The sequence below is a fragment of the Gymnodraco acuticeps genome, unplaced genomic scaffold (genome assembly GCF_902827175.1).
Source record: "Gymnodraco acuticeps unplaced genomic scaffold, fGymAcu1.1, whole genome shotgun sequence".
Taxonomy (NCBI): domain Eukaryota; kingdom Metazoa; phylum Chordata; class Actinopteri; order Perciformes; family Bathydraconidae; genus Gymnodraco; species Gymnodraco acuticeps.
Window position 1 is genome coordinate 2,548,948 of NW_022989913.1, and position 21,340 is coordinate 2,570,287.

At 41.3% G+C, this 21,340-nt stretch overlaps 1 protein-coding gene across 1 annotated transcript in view; it reads right to left on the reverse strand.

Annotated features, from left to right (window-relative positions):
• LOC117542140 (rho GTPase-activating protein 29-like) overlaps positions 1-20,845 on the reverse strand; it is a 32,631-nt gene extending 11,786 nt beyond the window's left edge. Inside the window, 8 exon segments of the mRNA XM_034209606.1 lie at positions 805-954; positions 1,536-1,596; positions 1,866-1,938; positions 2,156-2,252; positions 5,739-5,882; positions 17,153-17,191; positions 19,631-19,998; positions 20,657-20,845. Coding sequence (XP_034065497.1) covers positions 805-954; positions 1,536-1,596; positions 1,866-1,938; positions 2,156-2,252; positions 5,739-5,882; positions 17,153-17,191; positions 19,631-19,919 — 853 coding nt within the window. The 5' untranslated portion in view covers positions 19,920-19,998; positions 20,657-20,845.
• Positions 20,846-21,340: the final 495 nt, after the last annotated feature.

A 21,340-nucleotide genomic window follows, 5' to 3' on the forward strand; every position in this document is an offset into this window, starting at 1 on the left:
GATTTGTTTGTCCTTCTCCGACCATGCACTACGCATTTCAGTGGTTTTGTGTTAGAAAAGAAAGCAACCAATCAGATCTTGTTCTGGGTCTCTGGGTAGAATATCCTTCAACAAGGTATTCTACATCCTTGATAGAATGCCATGGCCGTTGCACTGAATGAGAGCGTACGTTTGGACTGACAGTTTGATCAACCAATCATATATTGATTTGTAGCCAATGGGCGTATTCTTTCAGAGTTCCCCTCGGCTCCAGGGTATTCTAGAAGGCCCGCTAGTTAACTGGCTCGAGACAGAGGATCTAGATGAATGCGACGAAGCAATTCATGCCGTTTTATTGTTTTTAACGTTGAAATGACAAGTGCAACAGGTGGAGATGAAGTTGTTTGCGGAAGACGGACATTATAATGTGGGCATGTAAAATTCTTTACATATCCTAAATTAAACAAAATGAAAAGTACTGAATAGTTTCAATGGAACAAACATTAACAAATGTTTTCTGCTCAGAGTGTAAAATAAATTGCCATGACTAAATGGCTGTGAAATCTCACAAACTGTTCTGCCCCTGCTGAACTCAATTAAAAGCAAAAAGGCTTATAATGACTCAGGGGTACATTTTAAAAACGCTGTTTCATTCCTGGGTCAAACACAATTTACAGATAGTCTTTTTAAACTGTACTGCAACACAAGATGGGTGTACATCTTTACTGTTTAGGAGTTATTGCGTTTTCCAAACATATCTAGTATATTCTCCTGATGCAGTAACCCTCTGTTTTGCAATCCAGAGCTCCACGGTTGATGTCTCACCCATGGCCAGCCGTTTCTCCATCCAGGCCAGGAGGTCTTTGATGTACCTGGACCAGGCCTTGGCGTAGAGTAGAGCAGACTCCACGCCGCTGTCATTATTCAGCAGGGTCAAGTCAACTTCTTCCTCTCGTGAAAGCGGCACCTCTGGAACTAGAGAGTCAGTAGAGAGAATCAAAACACATGGTATCAAGAAAATTGCCGTGTCTCAGTTCTACTACCCCCAACAGACGTGTGTGGGAGGTAAATGGAAAAACATATTCAGGTTAAAGGTAACCGTGTAGGAGGATGTAAAAGTGCCGGGCATCTTTTCAAATAGCATTATTTTCTTTCTACTGGTTACACTGTGATGCACCTCTCCCAGGCATCCACCGTCTGATTCAACACAAACCCCATGTGTTTCCCATCCCACACGGAAATACTCCTAAACAGGCAAGGAATGTGAGATATGTGGCCGGAGAGGGGAAAACGAGCAGCTAGTATGAAAAAAGCAGCAGAAATAACAGGGGTGGAAGCAGAGGCTTAGGGTGGGTCTACCTCAGGCATTCAAGAGTCCAGCGCCTAAATCACTCAGCTAACTCACCATCTGACACTCAGGGCGGCCCCGGTCTACAAAGCGACCATTAAATGCTTTTTAAAGCAGCCATTAATAATCACTACTTTTCAGGTTTCATTTATTTCATTCTACACCCACGTTGCTCAGAGGTAAATGACGGAATGTGAATAACACTTACCCACAAGGTCATTTTTCTCTGACAAATATCCCTCAGGATCCAAAGAGAGATTGTCAAAAGACTGTGAAAGAGACATTTCAGATTATAAGAAGGGAATAGCAGACATACAATCAAAGTAAGACATCACAAGCAGCTGGGTGTTCAACACCCCAATTAAGTACAGAAAGCAAGTCTTTGAGGCTTTTTTTTTTTTTTTTTTTTTTAATTAAATGGAGGCGTGGTGCAATTGTCACTTTAAATGCTGCACCCCTTTGAAAACTGTAATGTTTAAAAACAAAGCTTTAAAAAATAAACTGGTGTGAAAACTGGGAGAGAAAGAAGGTGTCTCACCCTGCTTCTCCTGGTCTGGGGGGTCCCCAACCCTGAGCCGCCGTCCACATCTCCCATAAGGAAGTCAGAAACTCTGAAGGGAAGATGTGTAGATATATGTCAAAAGAGCTGTTTGATTGGGGGAGAATTGCAATGTATTCAGCAGTAAAGGGTTTCCAGAAATGCTACTGTGAAGTATGCTGTGACAAACTTTGACAAAAGAGGTTGGCTGAAGTCAGCCCTGTTTTTCTTACACAAAAAAGTAATAAAAGTCTAGTGGTGTTGAAAAGCTACACAAACATTGTACTCACACATTGCCGAAAGTGAATGCCAAAGTGTCAATGGATGTGTGTATCTCGCCAAATATAGCCTGTGTGTTTTCTGGGTTCACTTCCTTGAAGTTAATGCCTGTGGAGGGTGATAAAACACACAATAACATCAGCCAAAATTAAACTGTGTTACAAACCAGCTCATGTTCAATCCTTCAACAAATGTATTAACACAACTAACATTGTATTAAATGCAGATGAATGCATGCAATTCCTCTCAAAGCAGTTGTTGGTTTTATTCTTGCAATCCTAATTAATAGAGACCTTTTTTATCCGAGTGGCTTGTGTCTGGAGAGGTTATCGCCTCTGCAAGGGCTTACGTTTTTTTAAAGTATGTTTTGACATTCTCCTCCACAGCGGACAAAGAGTTTAACCCCCGAGTGGTTACAAAGGGTCAAGAGTTTCAAAGGAAGCACTGTGAAAACAGCTTAAAACCACAAGTATTAGAGCAGAAGTTGTCATAGGACATCGACCTATACAGTCCATGTCTTTCGACCACATCGGAAATACCTGCTTTTCAAAAGCTTCAAGAATCTTCAAAGACGGATATTCAAGAAATATTAAAAAAAACAATCCCAAAAGTTCCCTTCCTTTGTTCAAATGTGTTATAATCCCATATGCCATCTTCCACGATGATCATGCACAGAAATGGTAATAGAATTGCACTCGTTCTTAAATGTAAGATCTATTGACAGTCAGGCGTCCACTTGTTTTAGAACCATAAGCCTGAGAAGGTTTGCAGAGTTTTCATTGTCGGAGAACAGTTTACGCAGCGAGTTAGCAGAAAGAAATCAGAGGGAGAAGAGACAGTGAAATCCGACTAAGCCGAGTACTTCCTGCCTGGCCGCAACAGGAAACACTCACACAGCCTGAGATCTGTGACATGTAACACTATATACAACTGTGACAACTCTTACCTTCTCTCTGTCACCTTGCACCTTTTTTCTAGTAACTGGGAGTAAAAAAAAACTCTAGAAAGTTTCCAGTCGGATTTCTAGCTTTTGTGCTTCCATTTTCTCTTCATTAGAGCAAATTCCATCCATGTCAGTGGTGGGTGGGTGGTTGTAAATATCCAACCTATGACCAAGTATTTAAGGGTCATGGCATCCTGGGATGGGGAGGCAACCCTTACAATCCAGGGAGATTCTCCAAGACACCAGAAGAGGGGAGAAGCCGATGTGCAAGCCTCCCTGCAGTGAACCTCTCTGGCCCTGAATGCTAGCGTACAACTCTGCACTGACTTCTTCCTCAGGACATCCTGTGCGTCTCATAACAATGATTCCAGAGCTCTGCCCCCCTTGTCAAGATTGAAATATGGAAACTGCATCATTCGAGTACAGGGGCCATTGTCTTCTCACGGTAGAGCCGTAACTGGGACCATTAGTGCCTGAAAAATGTCTTTGATGAGTTAAGAGCATTGTCTTTATATCTGATAATCCTACCTTGACGTAGCTTAATTTCACCGGTGTGCTATTAGCCGTTACAAACACACTGAAACATTATAGATTCATAAGTGAGGACAAATTAAAAGAAAATGTACATGCAAGGAGAAATCGTTTTTATTATGAGTAAACTGCATGTGCATAGTGACAAACACACTGCCTGCCTTTGACATAGAAGTTAGCTTGGACTTTTAGTAAACAAATGTGCTTCAAGCCTCTTCCCTAGACAAAGGGGGACAGAGAGCAGGGAAAGAATTTCAATATGTTGAGGAAGTTGACACTTTTATTGCAGTTCCCTGTAGTTTTTCAGAAGGAGGAGGGGGAAAAGGGCACTGTCACAATGTGGCTACAAACTTGTCCAGGTCTAGTTTGATTCAATGAGTCTGTGAACAGATCATGTATTTAATGTAGAGAAGACATAAACAACACTACATGTATATATATTTAAAACTGGTTCGACAACCATATGTTTGGATGGGAAGGGAGGGGGATTTCCCCAGTAGATTCTGGCAGCTGCCGAAATGCCCCAGGTGTTTTGAGCATCAAAGAGCAACATGAGTGAAGAGGCGACACACTCTGAAGACACTGAGACGCACAAGGCCTGTTATCATCCAAACCTTTGAGTCCTCATCTCTGATGTCTCGCCGATTCATTCCTCTCTCAGCCTCTCCTTTTCAGTCCTCCTCTGGCCCGGTGACTGTGGCAGCATTGTGTTACCCACTGGCCATTAGGGACAGTCCAACCAGGGTGTGTGTTGATGTAAGACACCCCCTTGTGGACAGGCACATTCCCACTTGTCAACAACATATGCAGCTACTGAATTTAAGGCAAGACTAAATGGCTTTTCTTGTAAAATAGGAAAAAAGCGCAAACTGCACGGCCTTAATCTACAGTAGCAGCATTATTATCAGTTTAAGGGTGTTTTATTTATGCATGTTTTTGTGAGATTTGAGCATACAGTATAATAAATACCTTGGTTATACCCGCACATTTTGTAAAACCTTGAATATGTCATAATATGCTTTTATTTAGGGAGCAGCAAAAACTGTTTTTTCCTCTTAATAAAATATTTAAAGATTTGATTTGAGATCCTTATTGTCTCGCTGCACTGAACTCATTGTAATCATTTTCATGAGCGTTATGATGAGATCAAGGATGGCCATGGCTATATAGTAATCCTACATTTTCAAACCTTGCCAAGACCAAATATATGGTAGACATCTAGACGCGAGCATCAGGGAAGAATGTAGCAACTAAATGAATATTGAAAAACTAAATTTCCTTCAAGACACAAATATTGGATACCAAATAACTTAACTCAGTTTGAGTGCTGACACTGATTTCCCATATTGAATTGGTTAAGCAATATTTCTTACAAGTCTTGTAGATTTTGTTTACCATAGGTGTTTCACTGGCCTTCGTAGAAACATTGGTCTTCAAACATGTGCAATAAAGGTGTTTGAAACGCGTCTTGTTATTAAAGTTAGTCTCAAACACACTCTGCCTCATCTGACACTGGATCTCTTGTGTTTCCTTTCGGCATTCTACACATTGTCAAAGCACTCGTCAATGAACCGCAGATGCAGACAGATATCTTTAAGCATTTTTGAGGAGTAGTTCATAACTCGGATATAGAGATGAGACAGGTGCGTTGTCAGACACTCTCACACCTCACGAAGCGGGGAAAAGAATGAAGACGCGTGGATGCGCTGGACCGACAAGCCGCCTGCCAAAGGGGCCCGGCGGTCGCTGAAATATGGAATGCAAATTACAGTCGACTCCGCTGTAGAGATTCTTGTGTGCAAGTCAAGTGAAGAAAAACCCTTGCAGAGGATCACATTTCTAGCAGAGTGAACTCGTGAGTTGAGATTCCTTTTTGTTTGTGTTCATTCGAGAGACAGGAAACAGAGCTGTTGCTGAAGGAGTATTCTCTTCTCATACTGCGCCCTTTCAGAAACAAAACTCCAAGCCAAGTCTAACTAAGATCACTAAAATATAACCGCAGGGTACTTCCCACTAGTCTGCATGACTGAACCAGTAATACAACAATCAGTCAAATATTGCAGCACCATTTGATTGTTTTTACCTGTATGTCTGTGTGCATGCAAGTGACTTTCACTGACCTTTGACCTTGGCGATGACCGTGCCAGCCGCTCCGAGGATATCCACCGAGTTGAGGGTCTGGTGTTTGCTGATGACGGTCTTGAGGACGCGAAGTAACTCTGCCAAACGTTCCTGCACCACCTCCTGAAGACCTTCTAGACTCTCTGGGGATAAAAGAGACAATGCCGGTTTAAAGGTAGTAAGGGCAACCAATACGTGACGACCTTCGAAACCCAACTACCACGCCGTTTTCAATCAAACATTTTCATCTATTAGTCAAAACCACCATCCCACTACGTTTTGAGTCACAGGAGGTGAGTGTGAACAGAATTCCATGCATTGCTTTTGTCTTGGCTGCACGTATTACTTGGCAAATATGTTGTTATTTTAAAACGTTGATCCAGATGATTTCCCTCAAGTCAAACGTGTTGTGTTTTATTTGCGTGCATGGATGCGACCCCAGATGAGACCTAGAAGACGGTTCTTGTTGAGAGGCAGCGACTAAGGCAGTTGTTGCGGCATAAAAGTGCAGTGATGCAACTTCTTTCTGCTTCCTCCAGGCGGCGAGTGACACCTTGTACAGCGGAAGAGGGATGTTTCTATGTAAACAGGTGGACCAATGTCACGGTTATGAGAATCTCAGGTGGAGTTGATGAATACTCAGAAACGATGACGTGCTTTCTCTGTTTTTGTGGTCACGAGTGAACTCAAACTTGTACTTTAGACGCGTCCCAGTCAACTACAAAGCCACCTATTGTATCTGTGCTTCTCTCTCTTTCAAAGTCTTTGAGGTCTTGTGTTTATTTGTTAAACTTTTTACAGCTTCTGCAATAGAAAAAACACAACTTTGGTGCGGTGTCTGTGACGCAGTTTGTACAACACACTCCAATAAAAAGGGCACTCGTACTAAATTAGCATGAAGAAATAACGTTTGAAAGAGTTGACTGAAGTGGCACATATGGTAGCTGTTATGCAGGCATACTTTTCTGCAGCAATCTGCTGACAGTGTGAGCGGAGGAAAAAAAAGTTGAGGAAGATATTGCATATTTCTAGCGGTTTCAGAAGATGACACTTGAGGAACAGAATGTACAAAATGCATCCATCACTTTTCCACGTTCTAAGTCCTTTTGCTATGAAAGGCATGCTTTTCCTGTAGAACCACACATTACGGTGAGGAGCATTATACACTTATCTGTATTTATGTGTCAAGTTTATTTATATAGCAGCTTTCAACACAAGGCAATTCAAGGTGCTTTACAAAAATAAAAGACATTCAGACAAAGGCATTTAAAAACAGTCATTCAAAGAAAAAATACATGGATAAAAAGTACATGAATAAAAGGTTACAGTGCAGTTTAAGATATGAATAGTTCACACAGAGGTTCCACTTTACTGATGAACACAACGGCTCATTGCTCTTATTCACGACTTTACAGATCCTCTGTAGGGATGCTCCATTATGGCAAAAAGCATAATCTCGATTATTTGGGTCAATAATTGATATCACGATTATTAAAAACGAGTATCCATTTACTTTGAAAACATCAATTTATTGGAGAAAAGAAATGTGAACAGTATGTTTTTAACAGTTGATTACCCTGAACTTTAAGTAGAATTCAACGGAAAAACCAATAAAAAAATTAATTTATTTAAAAAAATAATAATAATAAAGAAATAATAGTTTTATTTCTATTACGTTCTTTTCGTAATCGTTGCAAGCCATAATCGTAATTGCGATTAAAATACGAATAATTGAGCAGCCCTAATCCGCTGTATAGATTTCTCCAGAGAATTCAGACCGCAAAGCAAACCCACTTTTCAAACCAGTGTTTTACAGATAATTTAGCTCTTTGGGTTAAAGCCAAAAGAAAATCAGTAAATCTTGACACTTGATGAGTCGGTCTCCTGCTCTGATAAAGGCTAATCAGCTGTTGCTCTGCCAGTTGGCACCAAGACAAAAGGTGAGTTCATGTCTAACTCAGTGTTTTCAAAGTAGCAGGGACTCCGTCTGGAAACAGAAAAGTCATCTGTTTTTTTTATCAAGGCCACCCCACCAGGCAGCAGCAGCACGAGATGAGACTGAATTTATTGCAACGTTAAAAGGAATCACAGAGGGCGTGAGAATGAGAGTGTGTGTGTTGCCCGTTTGACTCCTCTCTTATTTAAGAACACTAACTCCATTGGCTGGTGTAAAACATGGTAGAAGAGACATAATCCGCAAAGGAGACATAAACCCTCGCCATCTGTGACACTATGTCACAAGAACGACAGAAGCCATAGACATGAATATAAACGCCAAGCGAGAAGAGACTTTGACAATGGGAACATAACACATAGAAGAGTTGAGGATACTCTCCAAATATACACAGATTAAAGGACACAAGAGCAACACAAGGGTCTATCTCGCTGATTAGAAGCTAAGCGACCCCCGTCTCTAGCTCCCCACCCCCCAGGATTAGAGGAACTGCGTCCGGTAATAGAGGGGGGAGGGGCTCACCTGCCTTCCTGCCCCAAGGCGAGAGGTCCCTGACCCTGCAACACACACTTTGAGGTTCCCCTCCCTACCGACACTGACAATGGTCCTTCATTAAGCCCCCTCTCCTTCCTCTTATCCCTAGCTCAGTGGCGTTTGAAGATTTTCTGATCAAAGACATGTGTGGTTCTCCCATTACCATAAGAGAACCGTCCCTAATGAGGTCCACACACACCTGAGAATGTCCACTTAGAATGACTAAAAAGTGCTGATATGGAGCAGTTACGTCGGTTAGGATCACCCATTTCCCTTTCCTCTAAAACAAGAAGGGTTTAATTAGACTAATCTGTTCTTTAGAGAAGTGAAGGGGATTCACATTGTGAGGAAAGGACAATAGCCGTGATGTTGTGGCAACAAAGACAGAAGGACGTCCTGAGCCCATCTGCTGGATTGGAACAAAGCCATCCAGGGCATTTGTTTCTTGCTTTGGTATTGGCTGTATCTTCTGTGTGTACTGTCACCTACTGCCTGCTGTCAAACAATCTCCTCTGTGCTGAGCTAAAGCACCAGAGTGGCACAAACAAACCAATAGCAGCCAGCTATTTCAATTGATGATATATGACCGTGTGCATGAGTGAACGAAGACCACCTTAATGAGAGCAGAGCTACTCAAAGAAATCAATCATGCATCGACTCTAGCAACAACTTGCAAAGCATCTCAGGTCGCCCATTTGCTAATAAGCCAGTATTACTCTTTTACAAACCAACATATTTGAAGGAATCGATAAGGGAGTCAATAAAGAATACGGTTTTTAAGAGAAATTGATCATGAAATTGTATGAACTGCACTTTACTGCAGTTTTATGAAGGAGAATATAAATGTATCATGACAAAATGGTGGTTGCTAAACTTGAATTAGGATTCAGATTAGAGACAAAGGAAACTATGTCAATACTATACCCAAAAACATATACAGTACAATATAACTTTGTAAGATTTAAAAAGTTGTATTCAAAGGTGATAAATAACCTATTACACGAGGTTTAACATATAGATGACTTTTTTTAAATGAAAGGGTCTTCATCGCTTAACCTCCCTATTGTACACGAGTAGGTCAGCCCAGTCTGAGCAATTAAACTACATTGTTCATTCTTCACCCTAAAAACCCAGATTAAACATTCAAACAAAAGAACTGTATCTAGCAATCAAAACGGGGAATAAAGTTATCAAAACAAGGTCAAACGATGTGTGACAGCTCACCACCATTGTTGCCCTTTGAATTGTGTGAGAGGATCTTTGCTCAGTGCAGCGTGAGACAGCTGAGAGAAAGCTGGTCAAAATCAGTGGCGAGTGCTTTTGTCACAACAATGGCATCAAAAAGCGCACTGGGAATTTGGAGGCAATTGTGGGGGGCCGTGCCATTGTTTTGGTAGAGATAACAGCACTGAGGCACAGAGCCGGGTTATATTGTTTGAAGGAGGACCCCCCGCCACCGCCAACGCAGCTCAAGGCTCGTCTTTCTTTACCGTGGTGGGATGAGCCGGCGTCCCAGCCACGCTTCACGCTCGGCCTGCTTCATTTATTCTCTGCGAGATCAACACCGCCCTCCCTTTTAGGAAAATATATCCACGGTAAAAATAGTTTGTGAAGGTTACTGACTGCCAGCTACTAAAACACGACAATAACACGAAAAGGTACAAAAACGTAGACAAAAAAACGGATGAAAAGCAGTTCATATTTGAATTTAAGACCGTGGAAACATTCAATAATTGGCATTTTGCTTGGAGAAATAGGAATTAAATAATTAAAGTTGTCTTTTTTCTGTTGTTTCAGCTCAATAACAGCCTTTAACCTGGGATGTTGCAACAGTCTTTCGCATGTGCCTGACAACAATAGCAGTCATGCTTCTAGTTCCTATTTTGATACACAACTCCTGACAGCTGAGTGTTAAAAATACAATAATGATACGGGGGTTAACCTCTAACAGTATGTAACACTTTTAAATAAGTCACCCATCTAGTAGTTGAAAGCTCTCTATATTTACCGTCTTTCGTTTAAGATTTGTACCACTGTTATATGACTTAACTACAACAAGACCATGTTACCAGAAACTAACCGTACAACATATGCAGTCTAGTCTCTACACGTTAGAAACATTTTTGATTCTGAAGGTCTTTAAATCAAGAACGTGTTGCTCTGTATGTAAACAAATGGAAATCAATGGCATAAAAAGCCCGTATAAAAAAGCAGAACCAAAAAAAACAGAAAGTGTATCCACGTGTCGCATTCATACGTCTCCAAAAGTTACCAACTATTAAGTAGCCTATACATGCGAGTAACTTCTATCATTCCCAAGGTTCACGAAAGGGATGGACCACCCAATATTCAGCCCCCATAGGTATTAAAGTAAGCTTCAAGTCATTTGGTTACAATGGATTCTACCGGTGACCAGTGTCCACAGAAAAAAGGGATATAAAGGTCAAGAGAAACTTCTCAAACCACCCATCCAGAACAATCCACTCCGCTGCTGCCAATCTGTTGCAAACACTCGTGTAACATATTGCGTTGTTTAGGAGTATCGCTTTAAGAGAGGTGACTCAACTTTACACTCAAACATTTACCTTTTAAATGAATGTCTGCCCTATATTGTTGTGTGCATGGGGGTCCCATTGTGTCGGACAAAGCTCATTGTGTGTCTGGAGCAGAGAATCTAATCCAAATCTTCAGGTGGCCTGACAGAGGTTACAGCCCTCGCTCCCCCCACTGATAACAACGGGCAATCAACTGGCCTGTCTGGACACGCGATCCCCCCCCCCCCCGACACGAAACAAGCCTGAGCAGCTCTGCTGGTGGTGACACAGCGCTGCTTGGGAAACAGCCGCAGGGTTTTACCGAAAGACCAGGGAGACCCCGTTTCTCCATCAGGACCCTTCCTGTGAGGGTGACGGATTTACGCCCGCAGCAGCAGCAGAGGATTTTCAGGTTTTCTTTTAGAAGTGTATCAGTCTACCTCATTCCAGAACGGTGACACATTGTTCTCCGTGGGGACTCAGTCATCACCCTAAAAGCTCCCCTACCAATGGAGCTGTGCGTTTTTGTGATTAACGGTAAAACATTTCAGAATTCCTCCACGGGATGACATTGAACATCTCTCAACCCGCAAAATACACACACACTCAGTACATAGCTAGACCCGCGAATTTGCGGGCCAGGAATTTGCGGGCACAGCCAGCGGCACAGCTGTAGCTACGTGTGTGTGTGTGTGTATTTCACGGGTTGCTAAATGTTTTGTGTGTTTATGTTGACAAGGAGGTTTAATAACTGTGTGCTACACAAAACGTGCAGTCGTCTTCATTTTCATCGTCGTTTGTAGTAGAATTAGTAGGGTATTTTTATTTTAACTCTCGTCCCAAAATTATTTGTTGTCCTCCCCGACACAATTGTTTTCGGCCCCGGGACGACGGGACGTCCTTAAGCTCGAGCCCAACCTCCTACAGTATACACAATAATTAAAATTAGCTCCAACTTTAACTAATTAAAAACTATAATCAAAACAAATTATATATTACTCTTGAATGGGCCAATCTGCATAATGAGTACTTTTACTTTTGGTACTTTCCTACTGTTACTCGAGTAAGATTTTGGATACAGGACTTGTAACAGAGTATTCCTACACTCTGGTGCTTCTCAAGTACTTAAGTACAAGTTCTGAGTACTTGTCCCACCTCTGCTTGTTTATGTGAACCTACTTGGCAATACGTGGAGAAAACCTGAATCTGAGACACCTGAGTCAAATAAGCTCGTCTCTTGAATCACAAGGTCAGCTATTACATCCCCACTGTAACACACTCTGCTTGCATTGCAGAGCTGCAACCTGATCTGCGACAGGTGGAGTTGTTTGGTCAGGAAACTATCTCCAAACACTAGTTTCCCCCGCTGTCCAAACAAACGCAGCATTGCTGGGTGCCTCTCTGGCTTTTCCCATGCCTTGTTTGGTGACGGAGCGGGGGCCCCAGACATCACACAGACAGTAAACAGCAGGCACTCCATAAACAGCTACCTGCTCTCAGCCTATTAGTGGGCTGCACTCTGTGAGGTCCGGGCTTCACACTAATTCTCTGACACTTCATCACATGTTTGGGGGACTTTGCGGCAGGTGCATGACAAGGGTGCATTCTTGTATCTACACACTGTCTTTCACAGGGCTTCGGTACACAAGGAGGTGAGACAAAGCAGTAAAGGAAACAAGAACAAACTGGTTTTACACAAGAATTCAGTGCAAACAATAGTTTTAAACCATAGCAAAATAATTGTCTTCTTGTTTTACAAATGGTGATCGCAGTAATGAAGGCCGCAAATGATTAATCTGTCTGTTATTTTGACAATAAAACAATCAAGGTGAGATTTAAATTCTTTGCTCTGTCTGACACACAAAAATATTCCTAAAACATTTTATTTATTTGTTTGTATTTAATAAAATATCGTATTATATGAAGTACAAATAAATATCAGCATTTAGTTCCTGAAAAATGTTTTTTCCGTTTAAACTGTTATGTTGTAATAACAAATAAAAGCTTTGATTATTAGCCAATTGTTTTCATCCGGAGATGACTTCACCTTGAGAAGTTTTACGAGTAGATTTCCATTTGCCTGAAGGAACGACGTAACCTACTACAGTATGGGTCACTACAATATTAGGTAACAGAAATGAGTCATTCTGTCAGACGTGTGAAACGAGGGATGTAAGAATCTGTTGGGACAGCGTGTTGTTGTAATTCACACCTGAGTAAGCATAACATTATCTGTTTTTGGTTTGACTCGAAAACACAGACAGCACCACCAGCCCCATCTCGTATCTGTATACATTTCAGCGGGTCGACCCAATGGCCAGCAGTGACGTCCCCCTGCTAGCAGGAGCTCGCTGGCCAATCCACCCCTCGCCATGACCAATCTCCTACACAAACATCCAGAGCCCATAACCGTAAATCCCACCCCGGGGAACACACCCGGACCACAAGCTTGCACAAAAACATCCTTCAGCATCACAGGGGAAAGTTACTGCCCAACAAATCTCTCCTTTCTTTCCCCTAAGAGCAGCGGGCCATTAAACTATTATGTGCTAGAATTCGGCTTTTCTCTCAATTGAAGGCACCAGCCGCAAGTGTCCACTTCAGCCGGCGCAGGGGCACTTGTGTGAGGCGGGGGAGATATTTGTGGTGCTGTTACGTCTTGTAAATGTGCCTCATTCTTCTAGAAAAGGATGGAAGGAATATAATGCCTGTATTAACTATAATAAGCCTAATAAATGACATGCATATTTATCATCTCTAAATAGCACTGCGTTTAATGAATTAATTGTTTAGTGCATAACATATCCTAAAACTGTCCAGTGTCTCAAAGACAAAAACATATTTAGTTCAATATGATTTAAAACTAATTAAAGCAGAACATCTCCATAACAGGCTTTTCTGCCATTGTGCATGAGAATGTACTTTAATGATGAATTGATTATCACAACAACTTGGCGATAGTTTTTTGTCAAGACAGCTGTATTTTAAACCCCAAAACAAAAGCATGTTTTTGTTATCATATTACTACATCCCCTTTTTGAGCAGAAAGAAGAACAAGTCCCTGGATAAACAACGTTTGTATCTCACAGGGACTTGTTTACCTCGCTACATATTTTAACAAACCCTTTCTGAACATTTTATCATTCGGCGCAGGGCTCTAAAACAGTCCTTCTGACAACAACACATATACAGACTGGTACTGTGAAACACAGAACAATGCAGTTTAACTGGAGAACAGCCAGATCGTATCAGTGTCACGGTGACACCAAGGGTTGAAAAAAGAAAGGCTTGTGAGTCAGCTATACATGTTCCTCCTTAGAACATGTAATACCTCTCCTCACATAGCCCTACACCGTGTGCAGAAACGTTTTCCTGTTTATCGGAGGTAAATACGCTTTCAACCACATGCTCTGAAACTATGCTGCGAGTTGTTTGCCTTCCCCTGAAGTGAACTGTAAAGTGTGAGGCACCTTTGTTTTTCTTTTCACCTGAGGCTGAAAGGCTCAAATAGGTAACCCAAACTCTCCTGAGCAAAGAAACTGTAAAAGGGAATTATAATTTCATACATAACCGTGATGGCTATCTGTTGCAACAAAAGGCATTTCAAGTGAAAACCTCATCCGGCCCAGCCCGTTGGCCTGCACACTGTGCATTACTTCCACCGCACATTTTTCAACAAACATTCCTAAAGTGTTTTGTCTCGATAAAGAAGACAAACCGCATGCTGTCTCGGTTTAGCTCATTTGTACAAAAGGAGGTGTTTGAGTGAAATGTACACGTGTCCTTCCTGTGTGGTCAGGTCAAATGAAAGCACAACAAGGATGTCAAAAGATGAAGAAACCGGGCTTTTGCTTAGTGCATGTGCAACAGTAGCATTTTGTAAAATGACTCCTCCTTATAGTTCATGTGTCAAACTCGAGGCCCGGGGGCCAAATCAGGCCCTTGGTGGATTTAATTTCGGCCCGCAGGATAATTTTGAATTACTCTGAGATCTAGCCCGCCGGTATATTGCACGCACACCTTCACTCCATCCTGAGGGTCTCCTCCGCTCAGAGCCTGAACCCAAACATTGATGACCTTGCACCCAAGATGAGATGCCAAGTATCTGCTTGAACTAGCATCACAGCAGCAAACTGAGTTTAATGGATGTTTCCTTCTGCACTTTCTCTCTCACGACAACAGGGCATGTTTGTTTTGTTCTTTGAGGGAAATTGTTTTCTGAAGCTGTTGTTGGCCTGTGGAGAAACGTACTCATAAGAAATGACTCTGGAAAAGCTGCAGATAGAGCCATAAGAAATGAATGCAACTGATTATTTAACGTTTAATGTTGTTTTTATAGGCAATAATTGAAGCTTTGTTAGTTCCAGGTTTAATATGTGCAAGAAGTTCATTTCAATACGTTTTGCAATGAACATTGAACCAGTCCGGCCCTCGACTAGTACCCATTTTGAAATGTTGGCCCACTGTGTATTTGAGTTTGACCCCCCTGTTATAGTTGATAAAGTAAAAGATCACATTCTTTGTTTGTCCTGTGATGATCAGATAACTGTCACACACAGGTTGAGTTTCCCAAAGGAACCATTCAGCCACTAAATATACTCATAGAAATATATAGACCGTTTTTTAAATGTTTCAAGAACTCTAATTGCTCCCTTGAGATATTTCCCAAATGTCCTCTTTTCACAAAATAAAAGACAGCCTCGACTAAATTGCCTCTGCTGAGTTGTATTTATGACCCCAAATCAAGGCTGAATTATTTTGAGCAGAGTTGTTATAGCTATCTGCCTCACACCTAGCATTAGTCTATTGGAGGCTCTATAGCTACAAGTGAACATTTGTTCTACAGGAATGCAGAGTATGCAGGAGAGTGGGGGGATGGGAGGGGGACAGCAGCTCGGCTGTGTGGAGGACTCCCTTTTCATCCTGATTAAAACCATTAACCAAGCTGTCTTCTGCAGAGCAATAAGGACTAAAATAATCATTTCCGAAAGAAGAAAGCATTGTGGCATTAATTGCATTTCTTTTTTATTATATCGCCTCTTAAATGCTCTTTAAACACTTGAAGTACTTGTAATGTCGGCATCAAGGGAATGTAAGATATGGAATGACGTTATTTCAAGATAAAAGTCTTGAAGTTTGACTTCACTATTAACAACAATGGCTTACTGATAATACAAGAATGTACTGAGTGGTTGAAGGCACCATTATGTGTTTTCTTTCATTTAAGAAGCAGATTTTTGAGGGAATTGGAAAATGTTATTCTTTCTGAACTAATTTCAAGAGAGGATTATGATTTGCGCTAGGCTGTTGAGACTGTTATCAAAATGATATTGTAATTCACCATTTTGGGTCAACGGACATGTTATTGAATGAAATGTTGAGTGTGATGCAGATCGGTAAGAGGTTAAGGTTCACTAATGGTGTGTGTTGGAACGTGCGAGTGGACAAAGGTCACCTCTGGGACAGGGGTCACCCACTCAGGCAAAACTGGTACAGCTCAGCCTCACATTCTTTTCTTAGGTTACATTCTTTGACCATTGTTAGGAAACAATTCTCTCGAGCGCTGTGAGTGTCCGGTTATGAGAGAACGTGTAAATCGACACCACAATCTAACCCTGGGGAATCAATAAGTGTGAAGTCGCGGGTGTGAACGAGCTGGGTAGAGTTAACTGGAGCTTACGGTGACCGATGCAGTTCCCCTGCGGGTTTCCGTCAACCAAACATGCGCCTCCAGCTTAAAAAGTGGCGGGTGTCCTGAGAGGAATAACAAGCATCTTCCAAGCTAAACTCCCTCTCTGTGTGAGGAGCTATTAGCGCACGCTGAGGGAGATACAGACCTGACCAAACAGACAGGCCTTTCAGCAAAATAAAGCATCGTGTCTTTTCACACAGTACTCCAGTGACAGAGCTTTCCAAATATGAAAAGAATAACATGAGAGTTGGCATGCGCCTCGCTGACCTCTCCAGCTCTCTATCACATGGAGACCTGTTGCTGTTACACTGTTTATCTTTTCAAGCTAAAAGCTAACATATGCTGCTAATCAAACAATGATAACGCTAGAGGCAGAGAGTAACCCTGACTTAACTTAGCGATACATTTTTAACGAAAATATAGATTACACCCCTATTAATACTTATAGGTTAGTTGTGGGAAATGTCAGCTTTTTATTTAAAGAAATATACATTTCCTATACACCTCATTGTAGTTGCCATTCTTTTTTGTATTACTTATTTAATACAATTCAACAAAGAAGATTGTTTTTTCATGCATGTTCATTTCAGTTGAATTATTTTCACTCTAAAAATCACTTTTAAGTTAGAATTACTGCATGGCCTATTGCATAGTTGATTCTGATTGGTCAATTTGGACATTCAGAGTTCTGTACTGTACCTTCTGTTGCTTTTTCCAGCTGTGTAACCTCTCGGATCCCTTACACAAAAACAACAAGACATTATACAATCTATTTATAGATATAGTCATCGCACACTGGGAAAGGTGTCTACGATCCAATCATCATGATTTGGAGCATAGGGACTTCCAAGTTAACATTTACTGACTATGAGGTTATTTAAATATTTCCTCAGAACCCTTTTGAAAAACATAACCTCAAAGGTACCTTCCTGTCTAAATGAAGGATACATTGAATACAAATGTCGACCTGGTCATAAAAAAAAACTACTGTGGCAAAGATAAAAGCATTCAAAGGTGATAATTATTGTCTGCCTTTAAGACGACTGCCTGGATTGCTCCAGGGCCAGCCAACAGGAGCCAGACTTAAAACAATGTTCAGGATGTTCAACGTATGGGACAACAAGAATGTATGATCATAAATACTCAACATTGTCAGTCTCTAAATCACATTTCAGCTCAGGGATGATTCATGTGTTTGTGCTTGCTAGCTTTTAAGGTGGTTGATTCCGTTTTGGTTTACTGTGTGTAGCATTCCAAGTCAGATGTCAGTGTATATTTAAAACAACTGTGACCATCTTCCACCAGACTTACTAATAAAAACATCTCCATTTTTACTTTGACAGCAAACCACATTATAGGAATATAATACGAAGCTACTTGTGTCAGTGTAAATAAACCACTAATCCAAACGACAAATAGCTGAATTAAATGATAGGGTCGTGTTGTATGACTCCATCTCCTGCTCAATAAGAGCTGCTGTTAACGGAGAGGCAAATATCCCAAATGTTTTCGCGATGGCTCAGAGCAACACTCAGCACGACGCAAGCCAAGGCGTCCTCACAGAGGCCTCACTCCTCCCGCCAGAGGAATGGCTAAACAACTCACTCCCACTCCCAAACCTGCAGCTGGACCCCAGCATGGGAGAGTGTGTGTGAGAGTGTGCCTTTTAACCCAACAGCAGCAGCAGTAGCAGTAGCAGTAGTGGAATAGTGGAAGTCTCAAATTATTGACTACACAGAAGAAAAATCCTCTATCAATGAAACAACAGTGAAGACACAAACACATAATCTCAAGACTTTAAGCAATGGTTTGATTTAATTCATTGCTATTATAAAATGAACAAACTAATAAAATAAGTGCTTACATTATTAGTTGATTAATTGTCAAGTAGATACAAAAACTTGAAAATGTCACTTTCTTCCAGATTCCTTTAATTTAACACATTTATAAAGTAATTGAATAAAATAATCCACAAATGAACTGATAATTAAAAGTAATACATGACATACAGTAAGTTACTTTTAGTGTATGTAGTAGGAAGCCTTGTTAAACACTATGTGAGCATGTGTGTGGGTGGAGTGTTTGTGTGTGTGTGCAAACAAGAGCAAAGCCATCGAACCCAAGTGAGAAAAACAGAAAACTTTCGTAATCTATGTCCGCTCCGGTGTCTGCTACTGCTTGTGCGTATGTGAAGCACTTTGTGGGTTTGTGTAGCTGTTAAGAGGCTAACAACCCTGCAAGTGCTCCGGCATGTTAGCGGTGAGGCTGTTATCACACGATACACCAACACTTCAGGTGGTTCTGGCTGGGTGTCATGGTGGCAAACTTTGAGCTGTGGTTTTCTATCGGTTATATCAGAAAAACGCACAGAGCTTTCCTGAACTCTTAATCCTTTACGGTGCCATGACTGCAACTATGTTCTGTGGGTGTTCGCAGCACAGAAGACGAAGACAGTGTTTGTGATATACTGCCTGAGTCAAAGAGAAAAGTTCACTGTTCCAAAAAAGTTGTTGGTGCGTTAAGCAACTGTGATACATGTGAACAACTGGCAACTTGTCAATACAATCCAAGTTTATCTACAATGGAATTTTCTTTTAGAGAATTCGAGCTATCTGCATCATCCTTGGCTCCTTTCTAGATATATGGTCAGCAAGTACACAAGAAAAAATCCATCATAGAACAGATATGTGCTCCACAGGCCTCCACAGCCTCTTATCAAAGTTAAGGACTTACTCAAGTTACTTGCGCTTATCATGCTCCATGAATATTGTCTCAACTGCTCACTTAATGCCACAAATTTCCCACACTATCTGGGGTTAGTTGAAAGGAAGTCTTTGTAGGATTTGCAAGAAATCCCAACTTAAGTAGAAGTAGGCGAGAGAAAAGTGACACAAAAGGTAACATACTGTTATCCGTATACAATTTGGCAACGCCCTCTTAGCAATGTTGGCAACACCCCCAGCCACTGGGATCTGCTGGGTGGAGTCCTATCTGGAGTGCTACATCTGTATAACCCATAGCTTACAACAAACATGCAACATTGATTTGGGTAACAAGTATCCAATGGTGGATTTACTGTCTTCAACTGTGACTTGTATGGTTTTTCCACTTCCCCCCCCCCTGACCCCCGCAGCTCCTGCACAAACACCTCTGCATTCCAGCTCCCCATGAACTCACCTTTACACTGGAAAGCCTCTTTTAGGTTGAGCAGCACATCAGCGAAGCCCCGTACATCATTCACCAGATGCATGACATACTCTGGATCCACTCCTGGAGCCCCCACCAGATGGGAGGTGAGCCCCATGCTGCTCAGAGGGTTGGGGTTCTTGGAGCTGCGGCCCATATCCCAGGTCTTGGTGGATCCTGCAGACAGAGATACTGTGTGGGGCTTGGATAGATGTCTTGGTAGACCCTGGGTTTGGTTATTTCCACCAGCACCAGCACCACTGCTGCTCTTCCGTAGCATCCCAGCAGCCACCCTTTAAAGGGGGTACAGCAGGCCAGCTAGCCCCTGAACTTAACACGCTGCCCTGGTCCTTGGATGGCTGAAACACAGACAACGATGGGTTAAGATGGTGTGTCTTTGTGAGTGGGAGTTACTTTTCCAAATGTGTTAATCTATTCTACTGTATAAGACAATTATTAAAAGTCTGTATAGACAGTAACCCTTGATAAGCAAAGTAAAAAATGTACACATCTAATAAAGAGCCAATACATGTGTCCTGTAACAGACAGATAATCACTTAACCCTACTTACATTTAATTATGTGAGTTTCACATAAATAAAAACTATGAGAGTTACACAAAGTTTAGTGTTTAACGTTGCAGCAAGCACAACATATGTAAGGTCATTTTGTTATTTGCTTTCACAATATGATTTACTTCTTAAAATTACTTACAGCTAGGCTAACGGTACAACTTTAAGCACTGTTTCACTGTTGCTAGCTTGTTTTTAAAATAACGTTATACGGTCAATACATAACAGCAATGCAACACAACCGTAATAAAAGGAAAATAGAGAAAACAAAGATTTAAATTAACAAAAATAATCAACATCTCGGGTATTAATTACAGAACTCGACAGCAACACGAAACCGACATTTCTTTTTCCGGACAGTTTGCAATGAAAAAGTGATGCTGTCGACCCTGGACATAAACTGCTTTGCTGGCACAGGCATACAAAAAAGCGCTACTTTAACTCACCTGCTCTGCATTTTACTGACATAATGGCCACGGTATCCGAACAAAATGTAACTTCATAAAGTCTGTGAAAACCGACGAGCATTTCCGTTAGAAAAAACAAACTCCAACAGCGGCAGAAAGTTGTGCGCTTTGAGTCACTGTACATCGGAAAGTAGCCCACAATCAGCAACTCTCAAGTCATTCGTAAATTACCAGTCGGTTTATCACGTGACAGTAGAGACACGTTTTGATTGGCCAGATGCTTTCAACGGAAAGGAACTATGATGCGTTCAGGTGCAAGCGGACATTTTGCAAACGGATTGAACTGGATTCGTATGCATTAACTTCCCAAAATGGTTTAAATAGTATTTTATAAAAAAATATATATTACATTTGCGAGGACCTTGAAATAATGCATCCGTGTGATTGTAACTATTTCCCCCCCTGCAAAAATAAACATTTAAGAGACGCTATCACATAACATGTCAATGGATGATGGTTTGTACGATTGCTCCTGAATGTGCTAAACACTGTCATTTTTACATTTCTTAGAATTGTTATATTATAAGGACTTGCAATACGATTAGACATTACATTATATTGCTGGCTTGTCTGTAAATTCATGAGCACAGGACATTTGTTACATTTGTGTGACAAATGTGCCACACCTTAATTTATGTTGCAATATACAGTATTGCCCATATT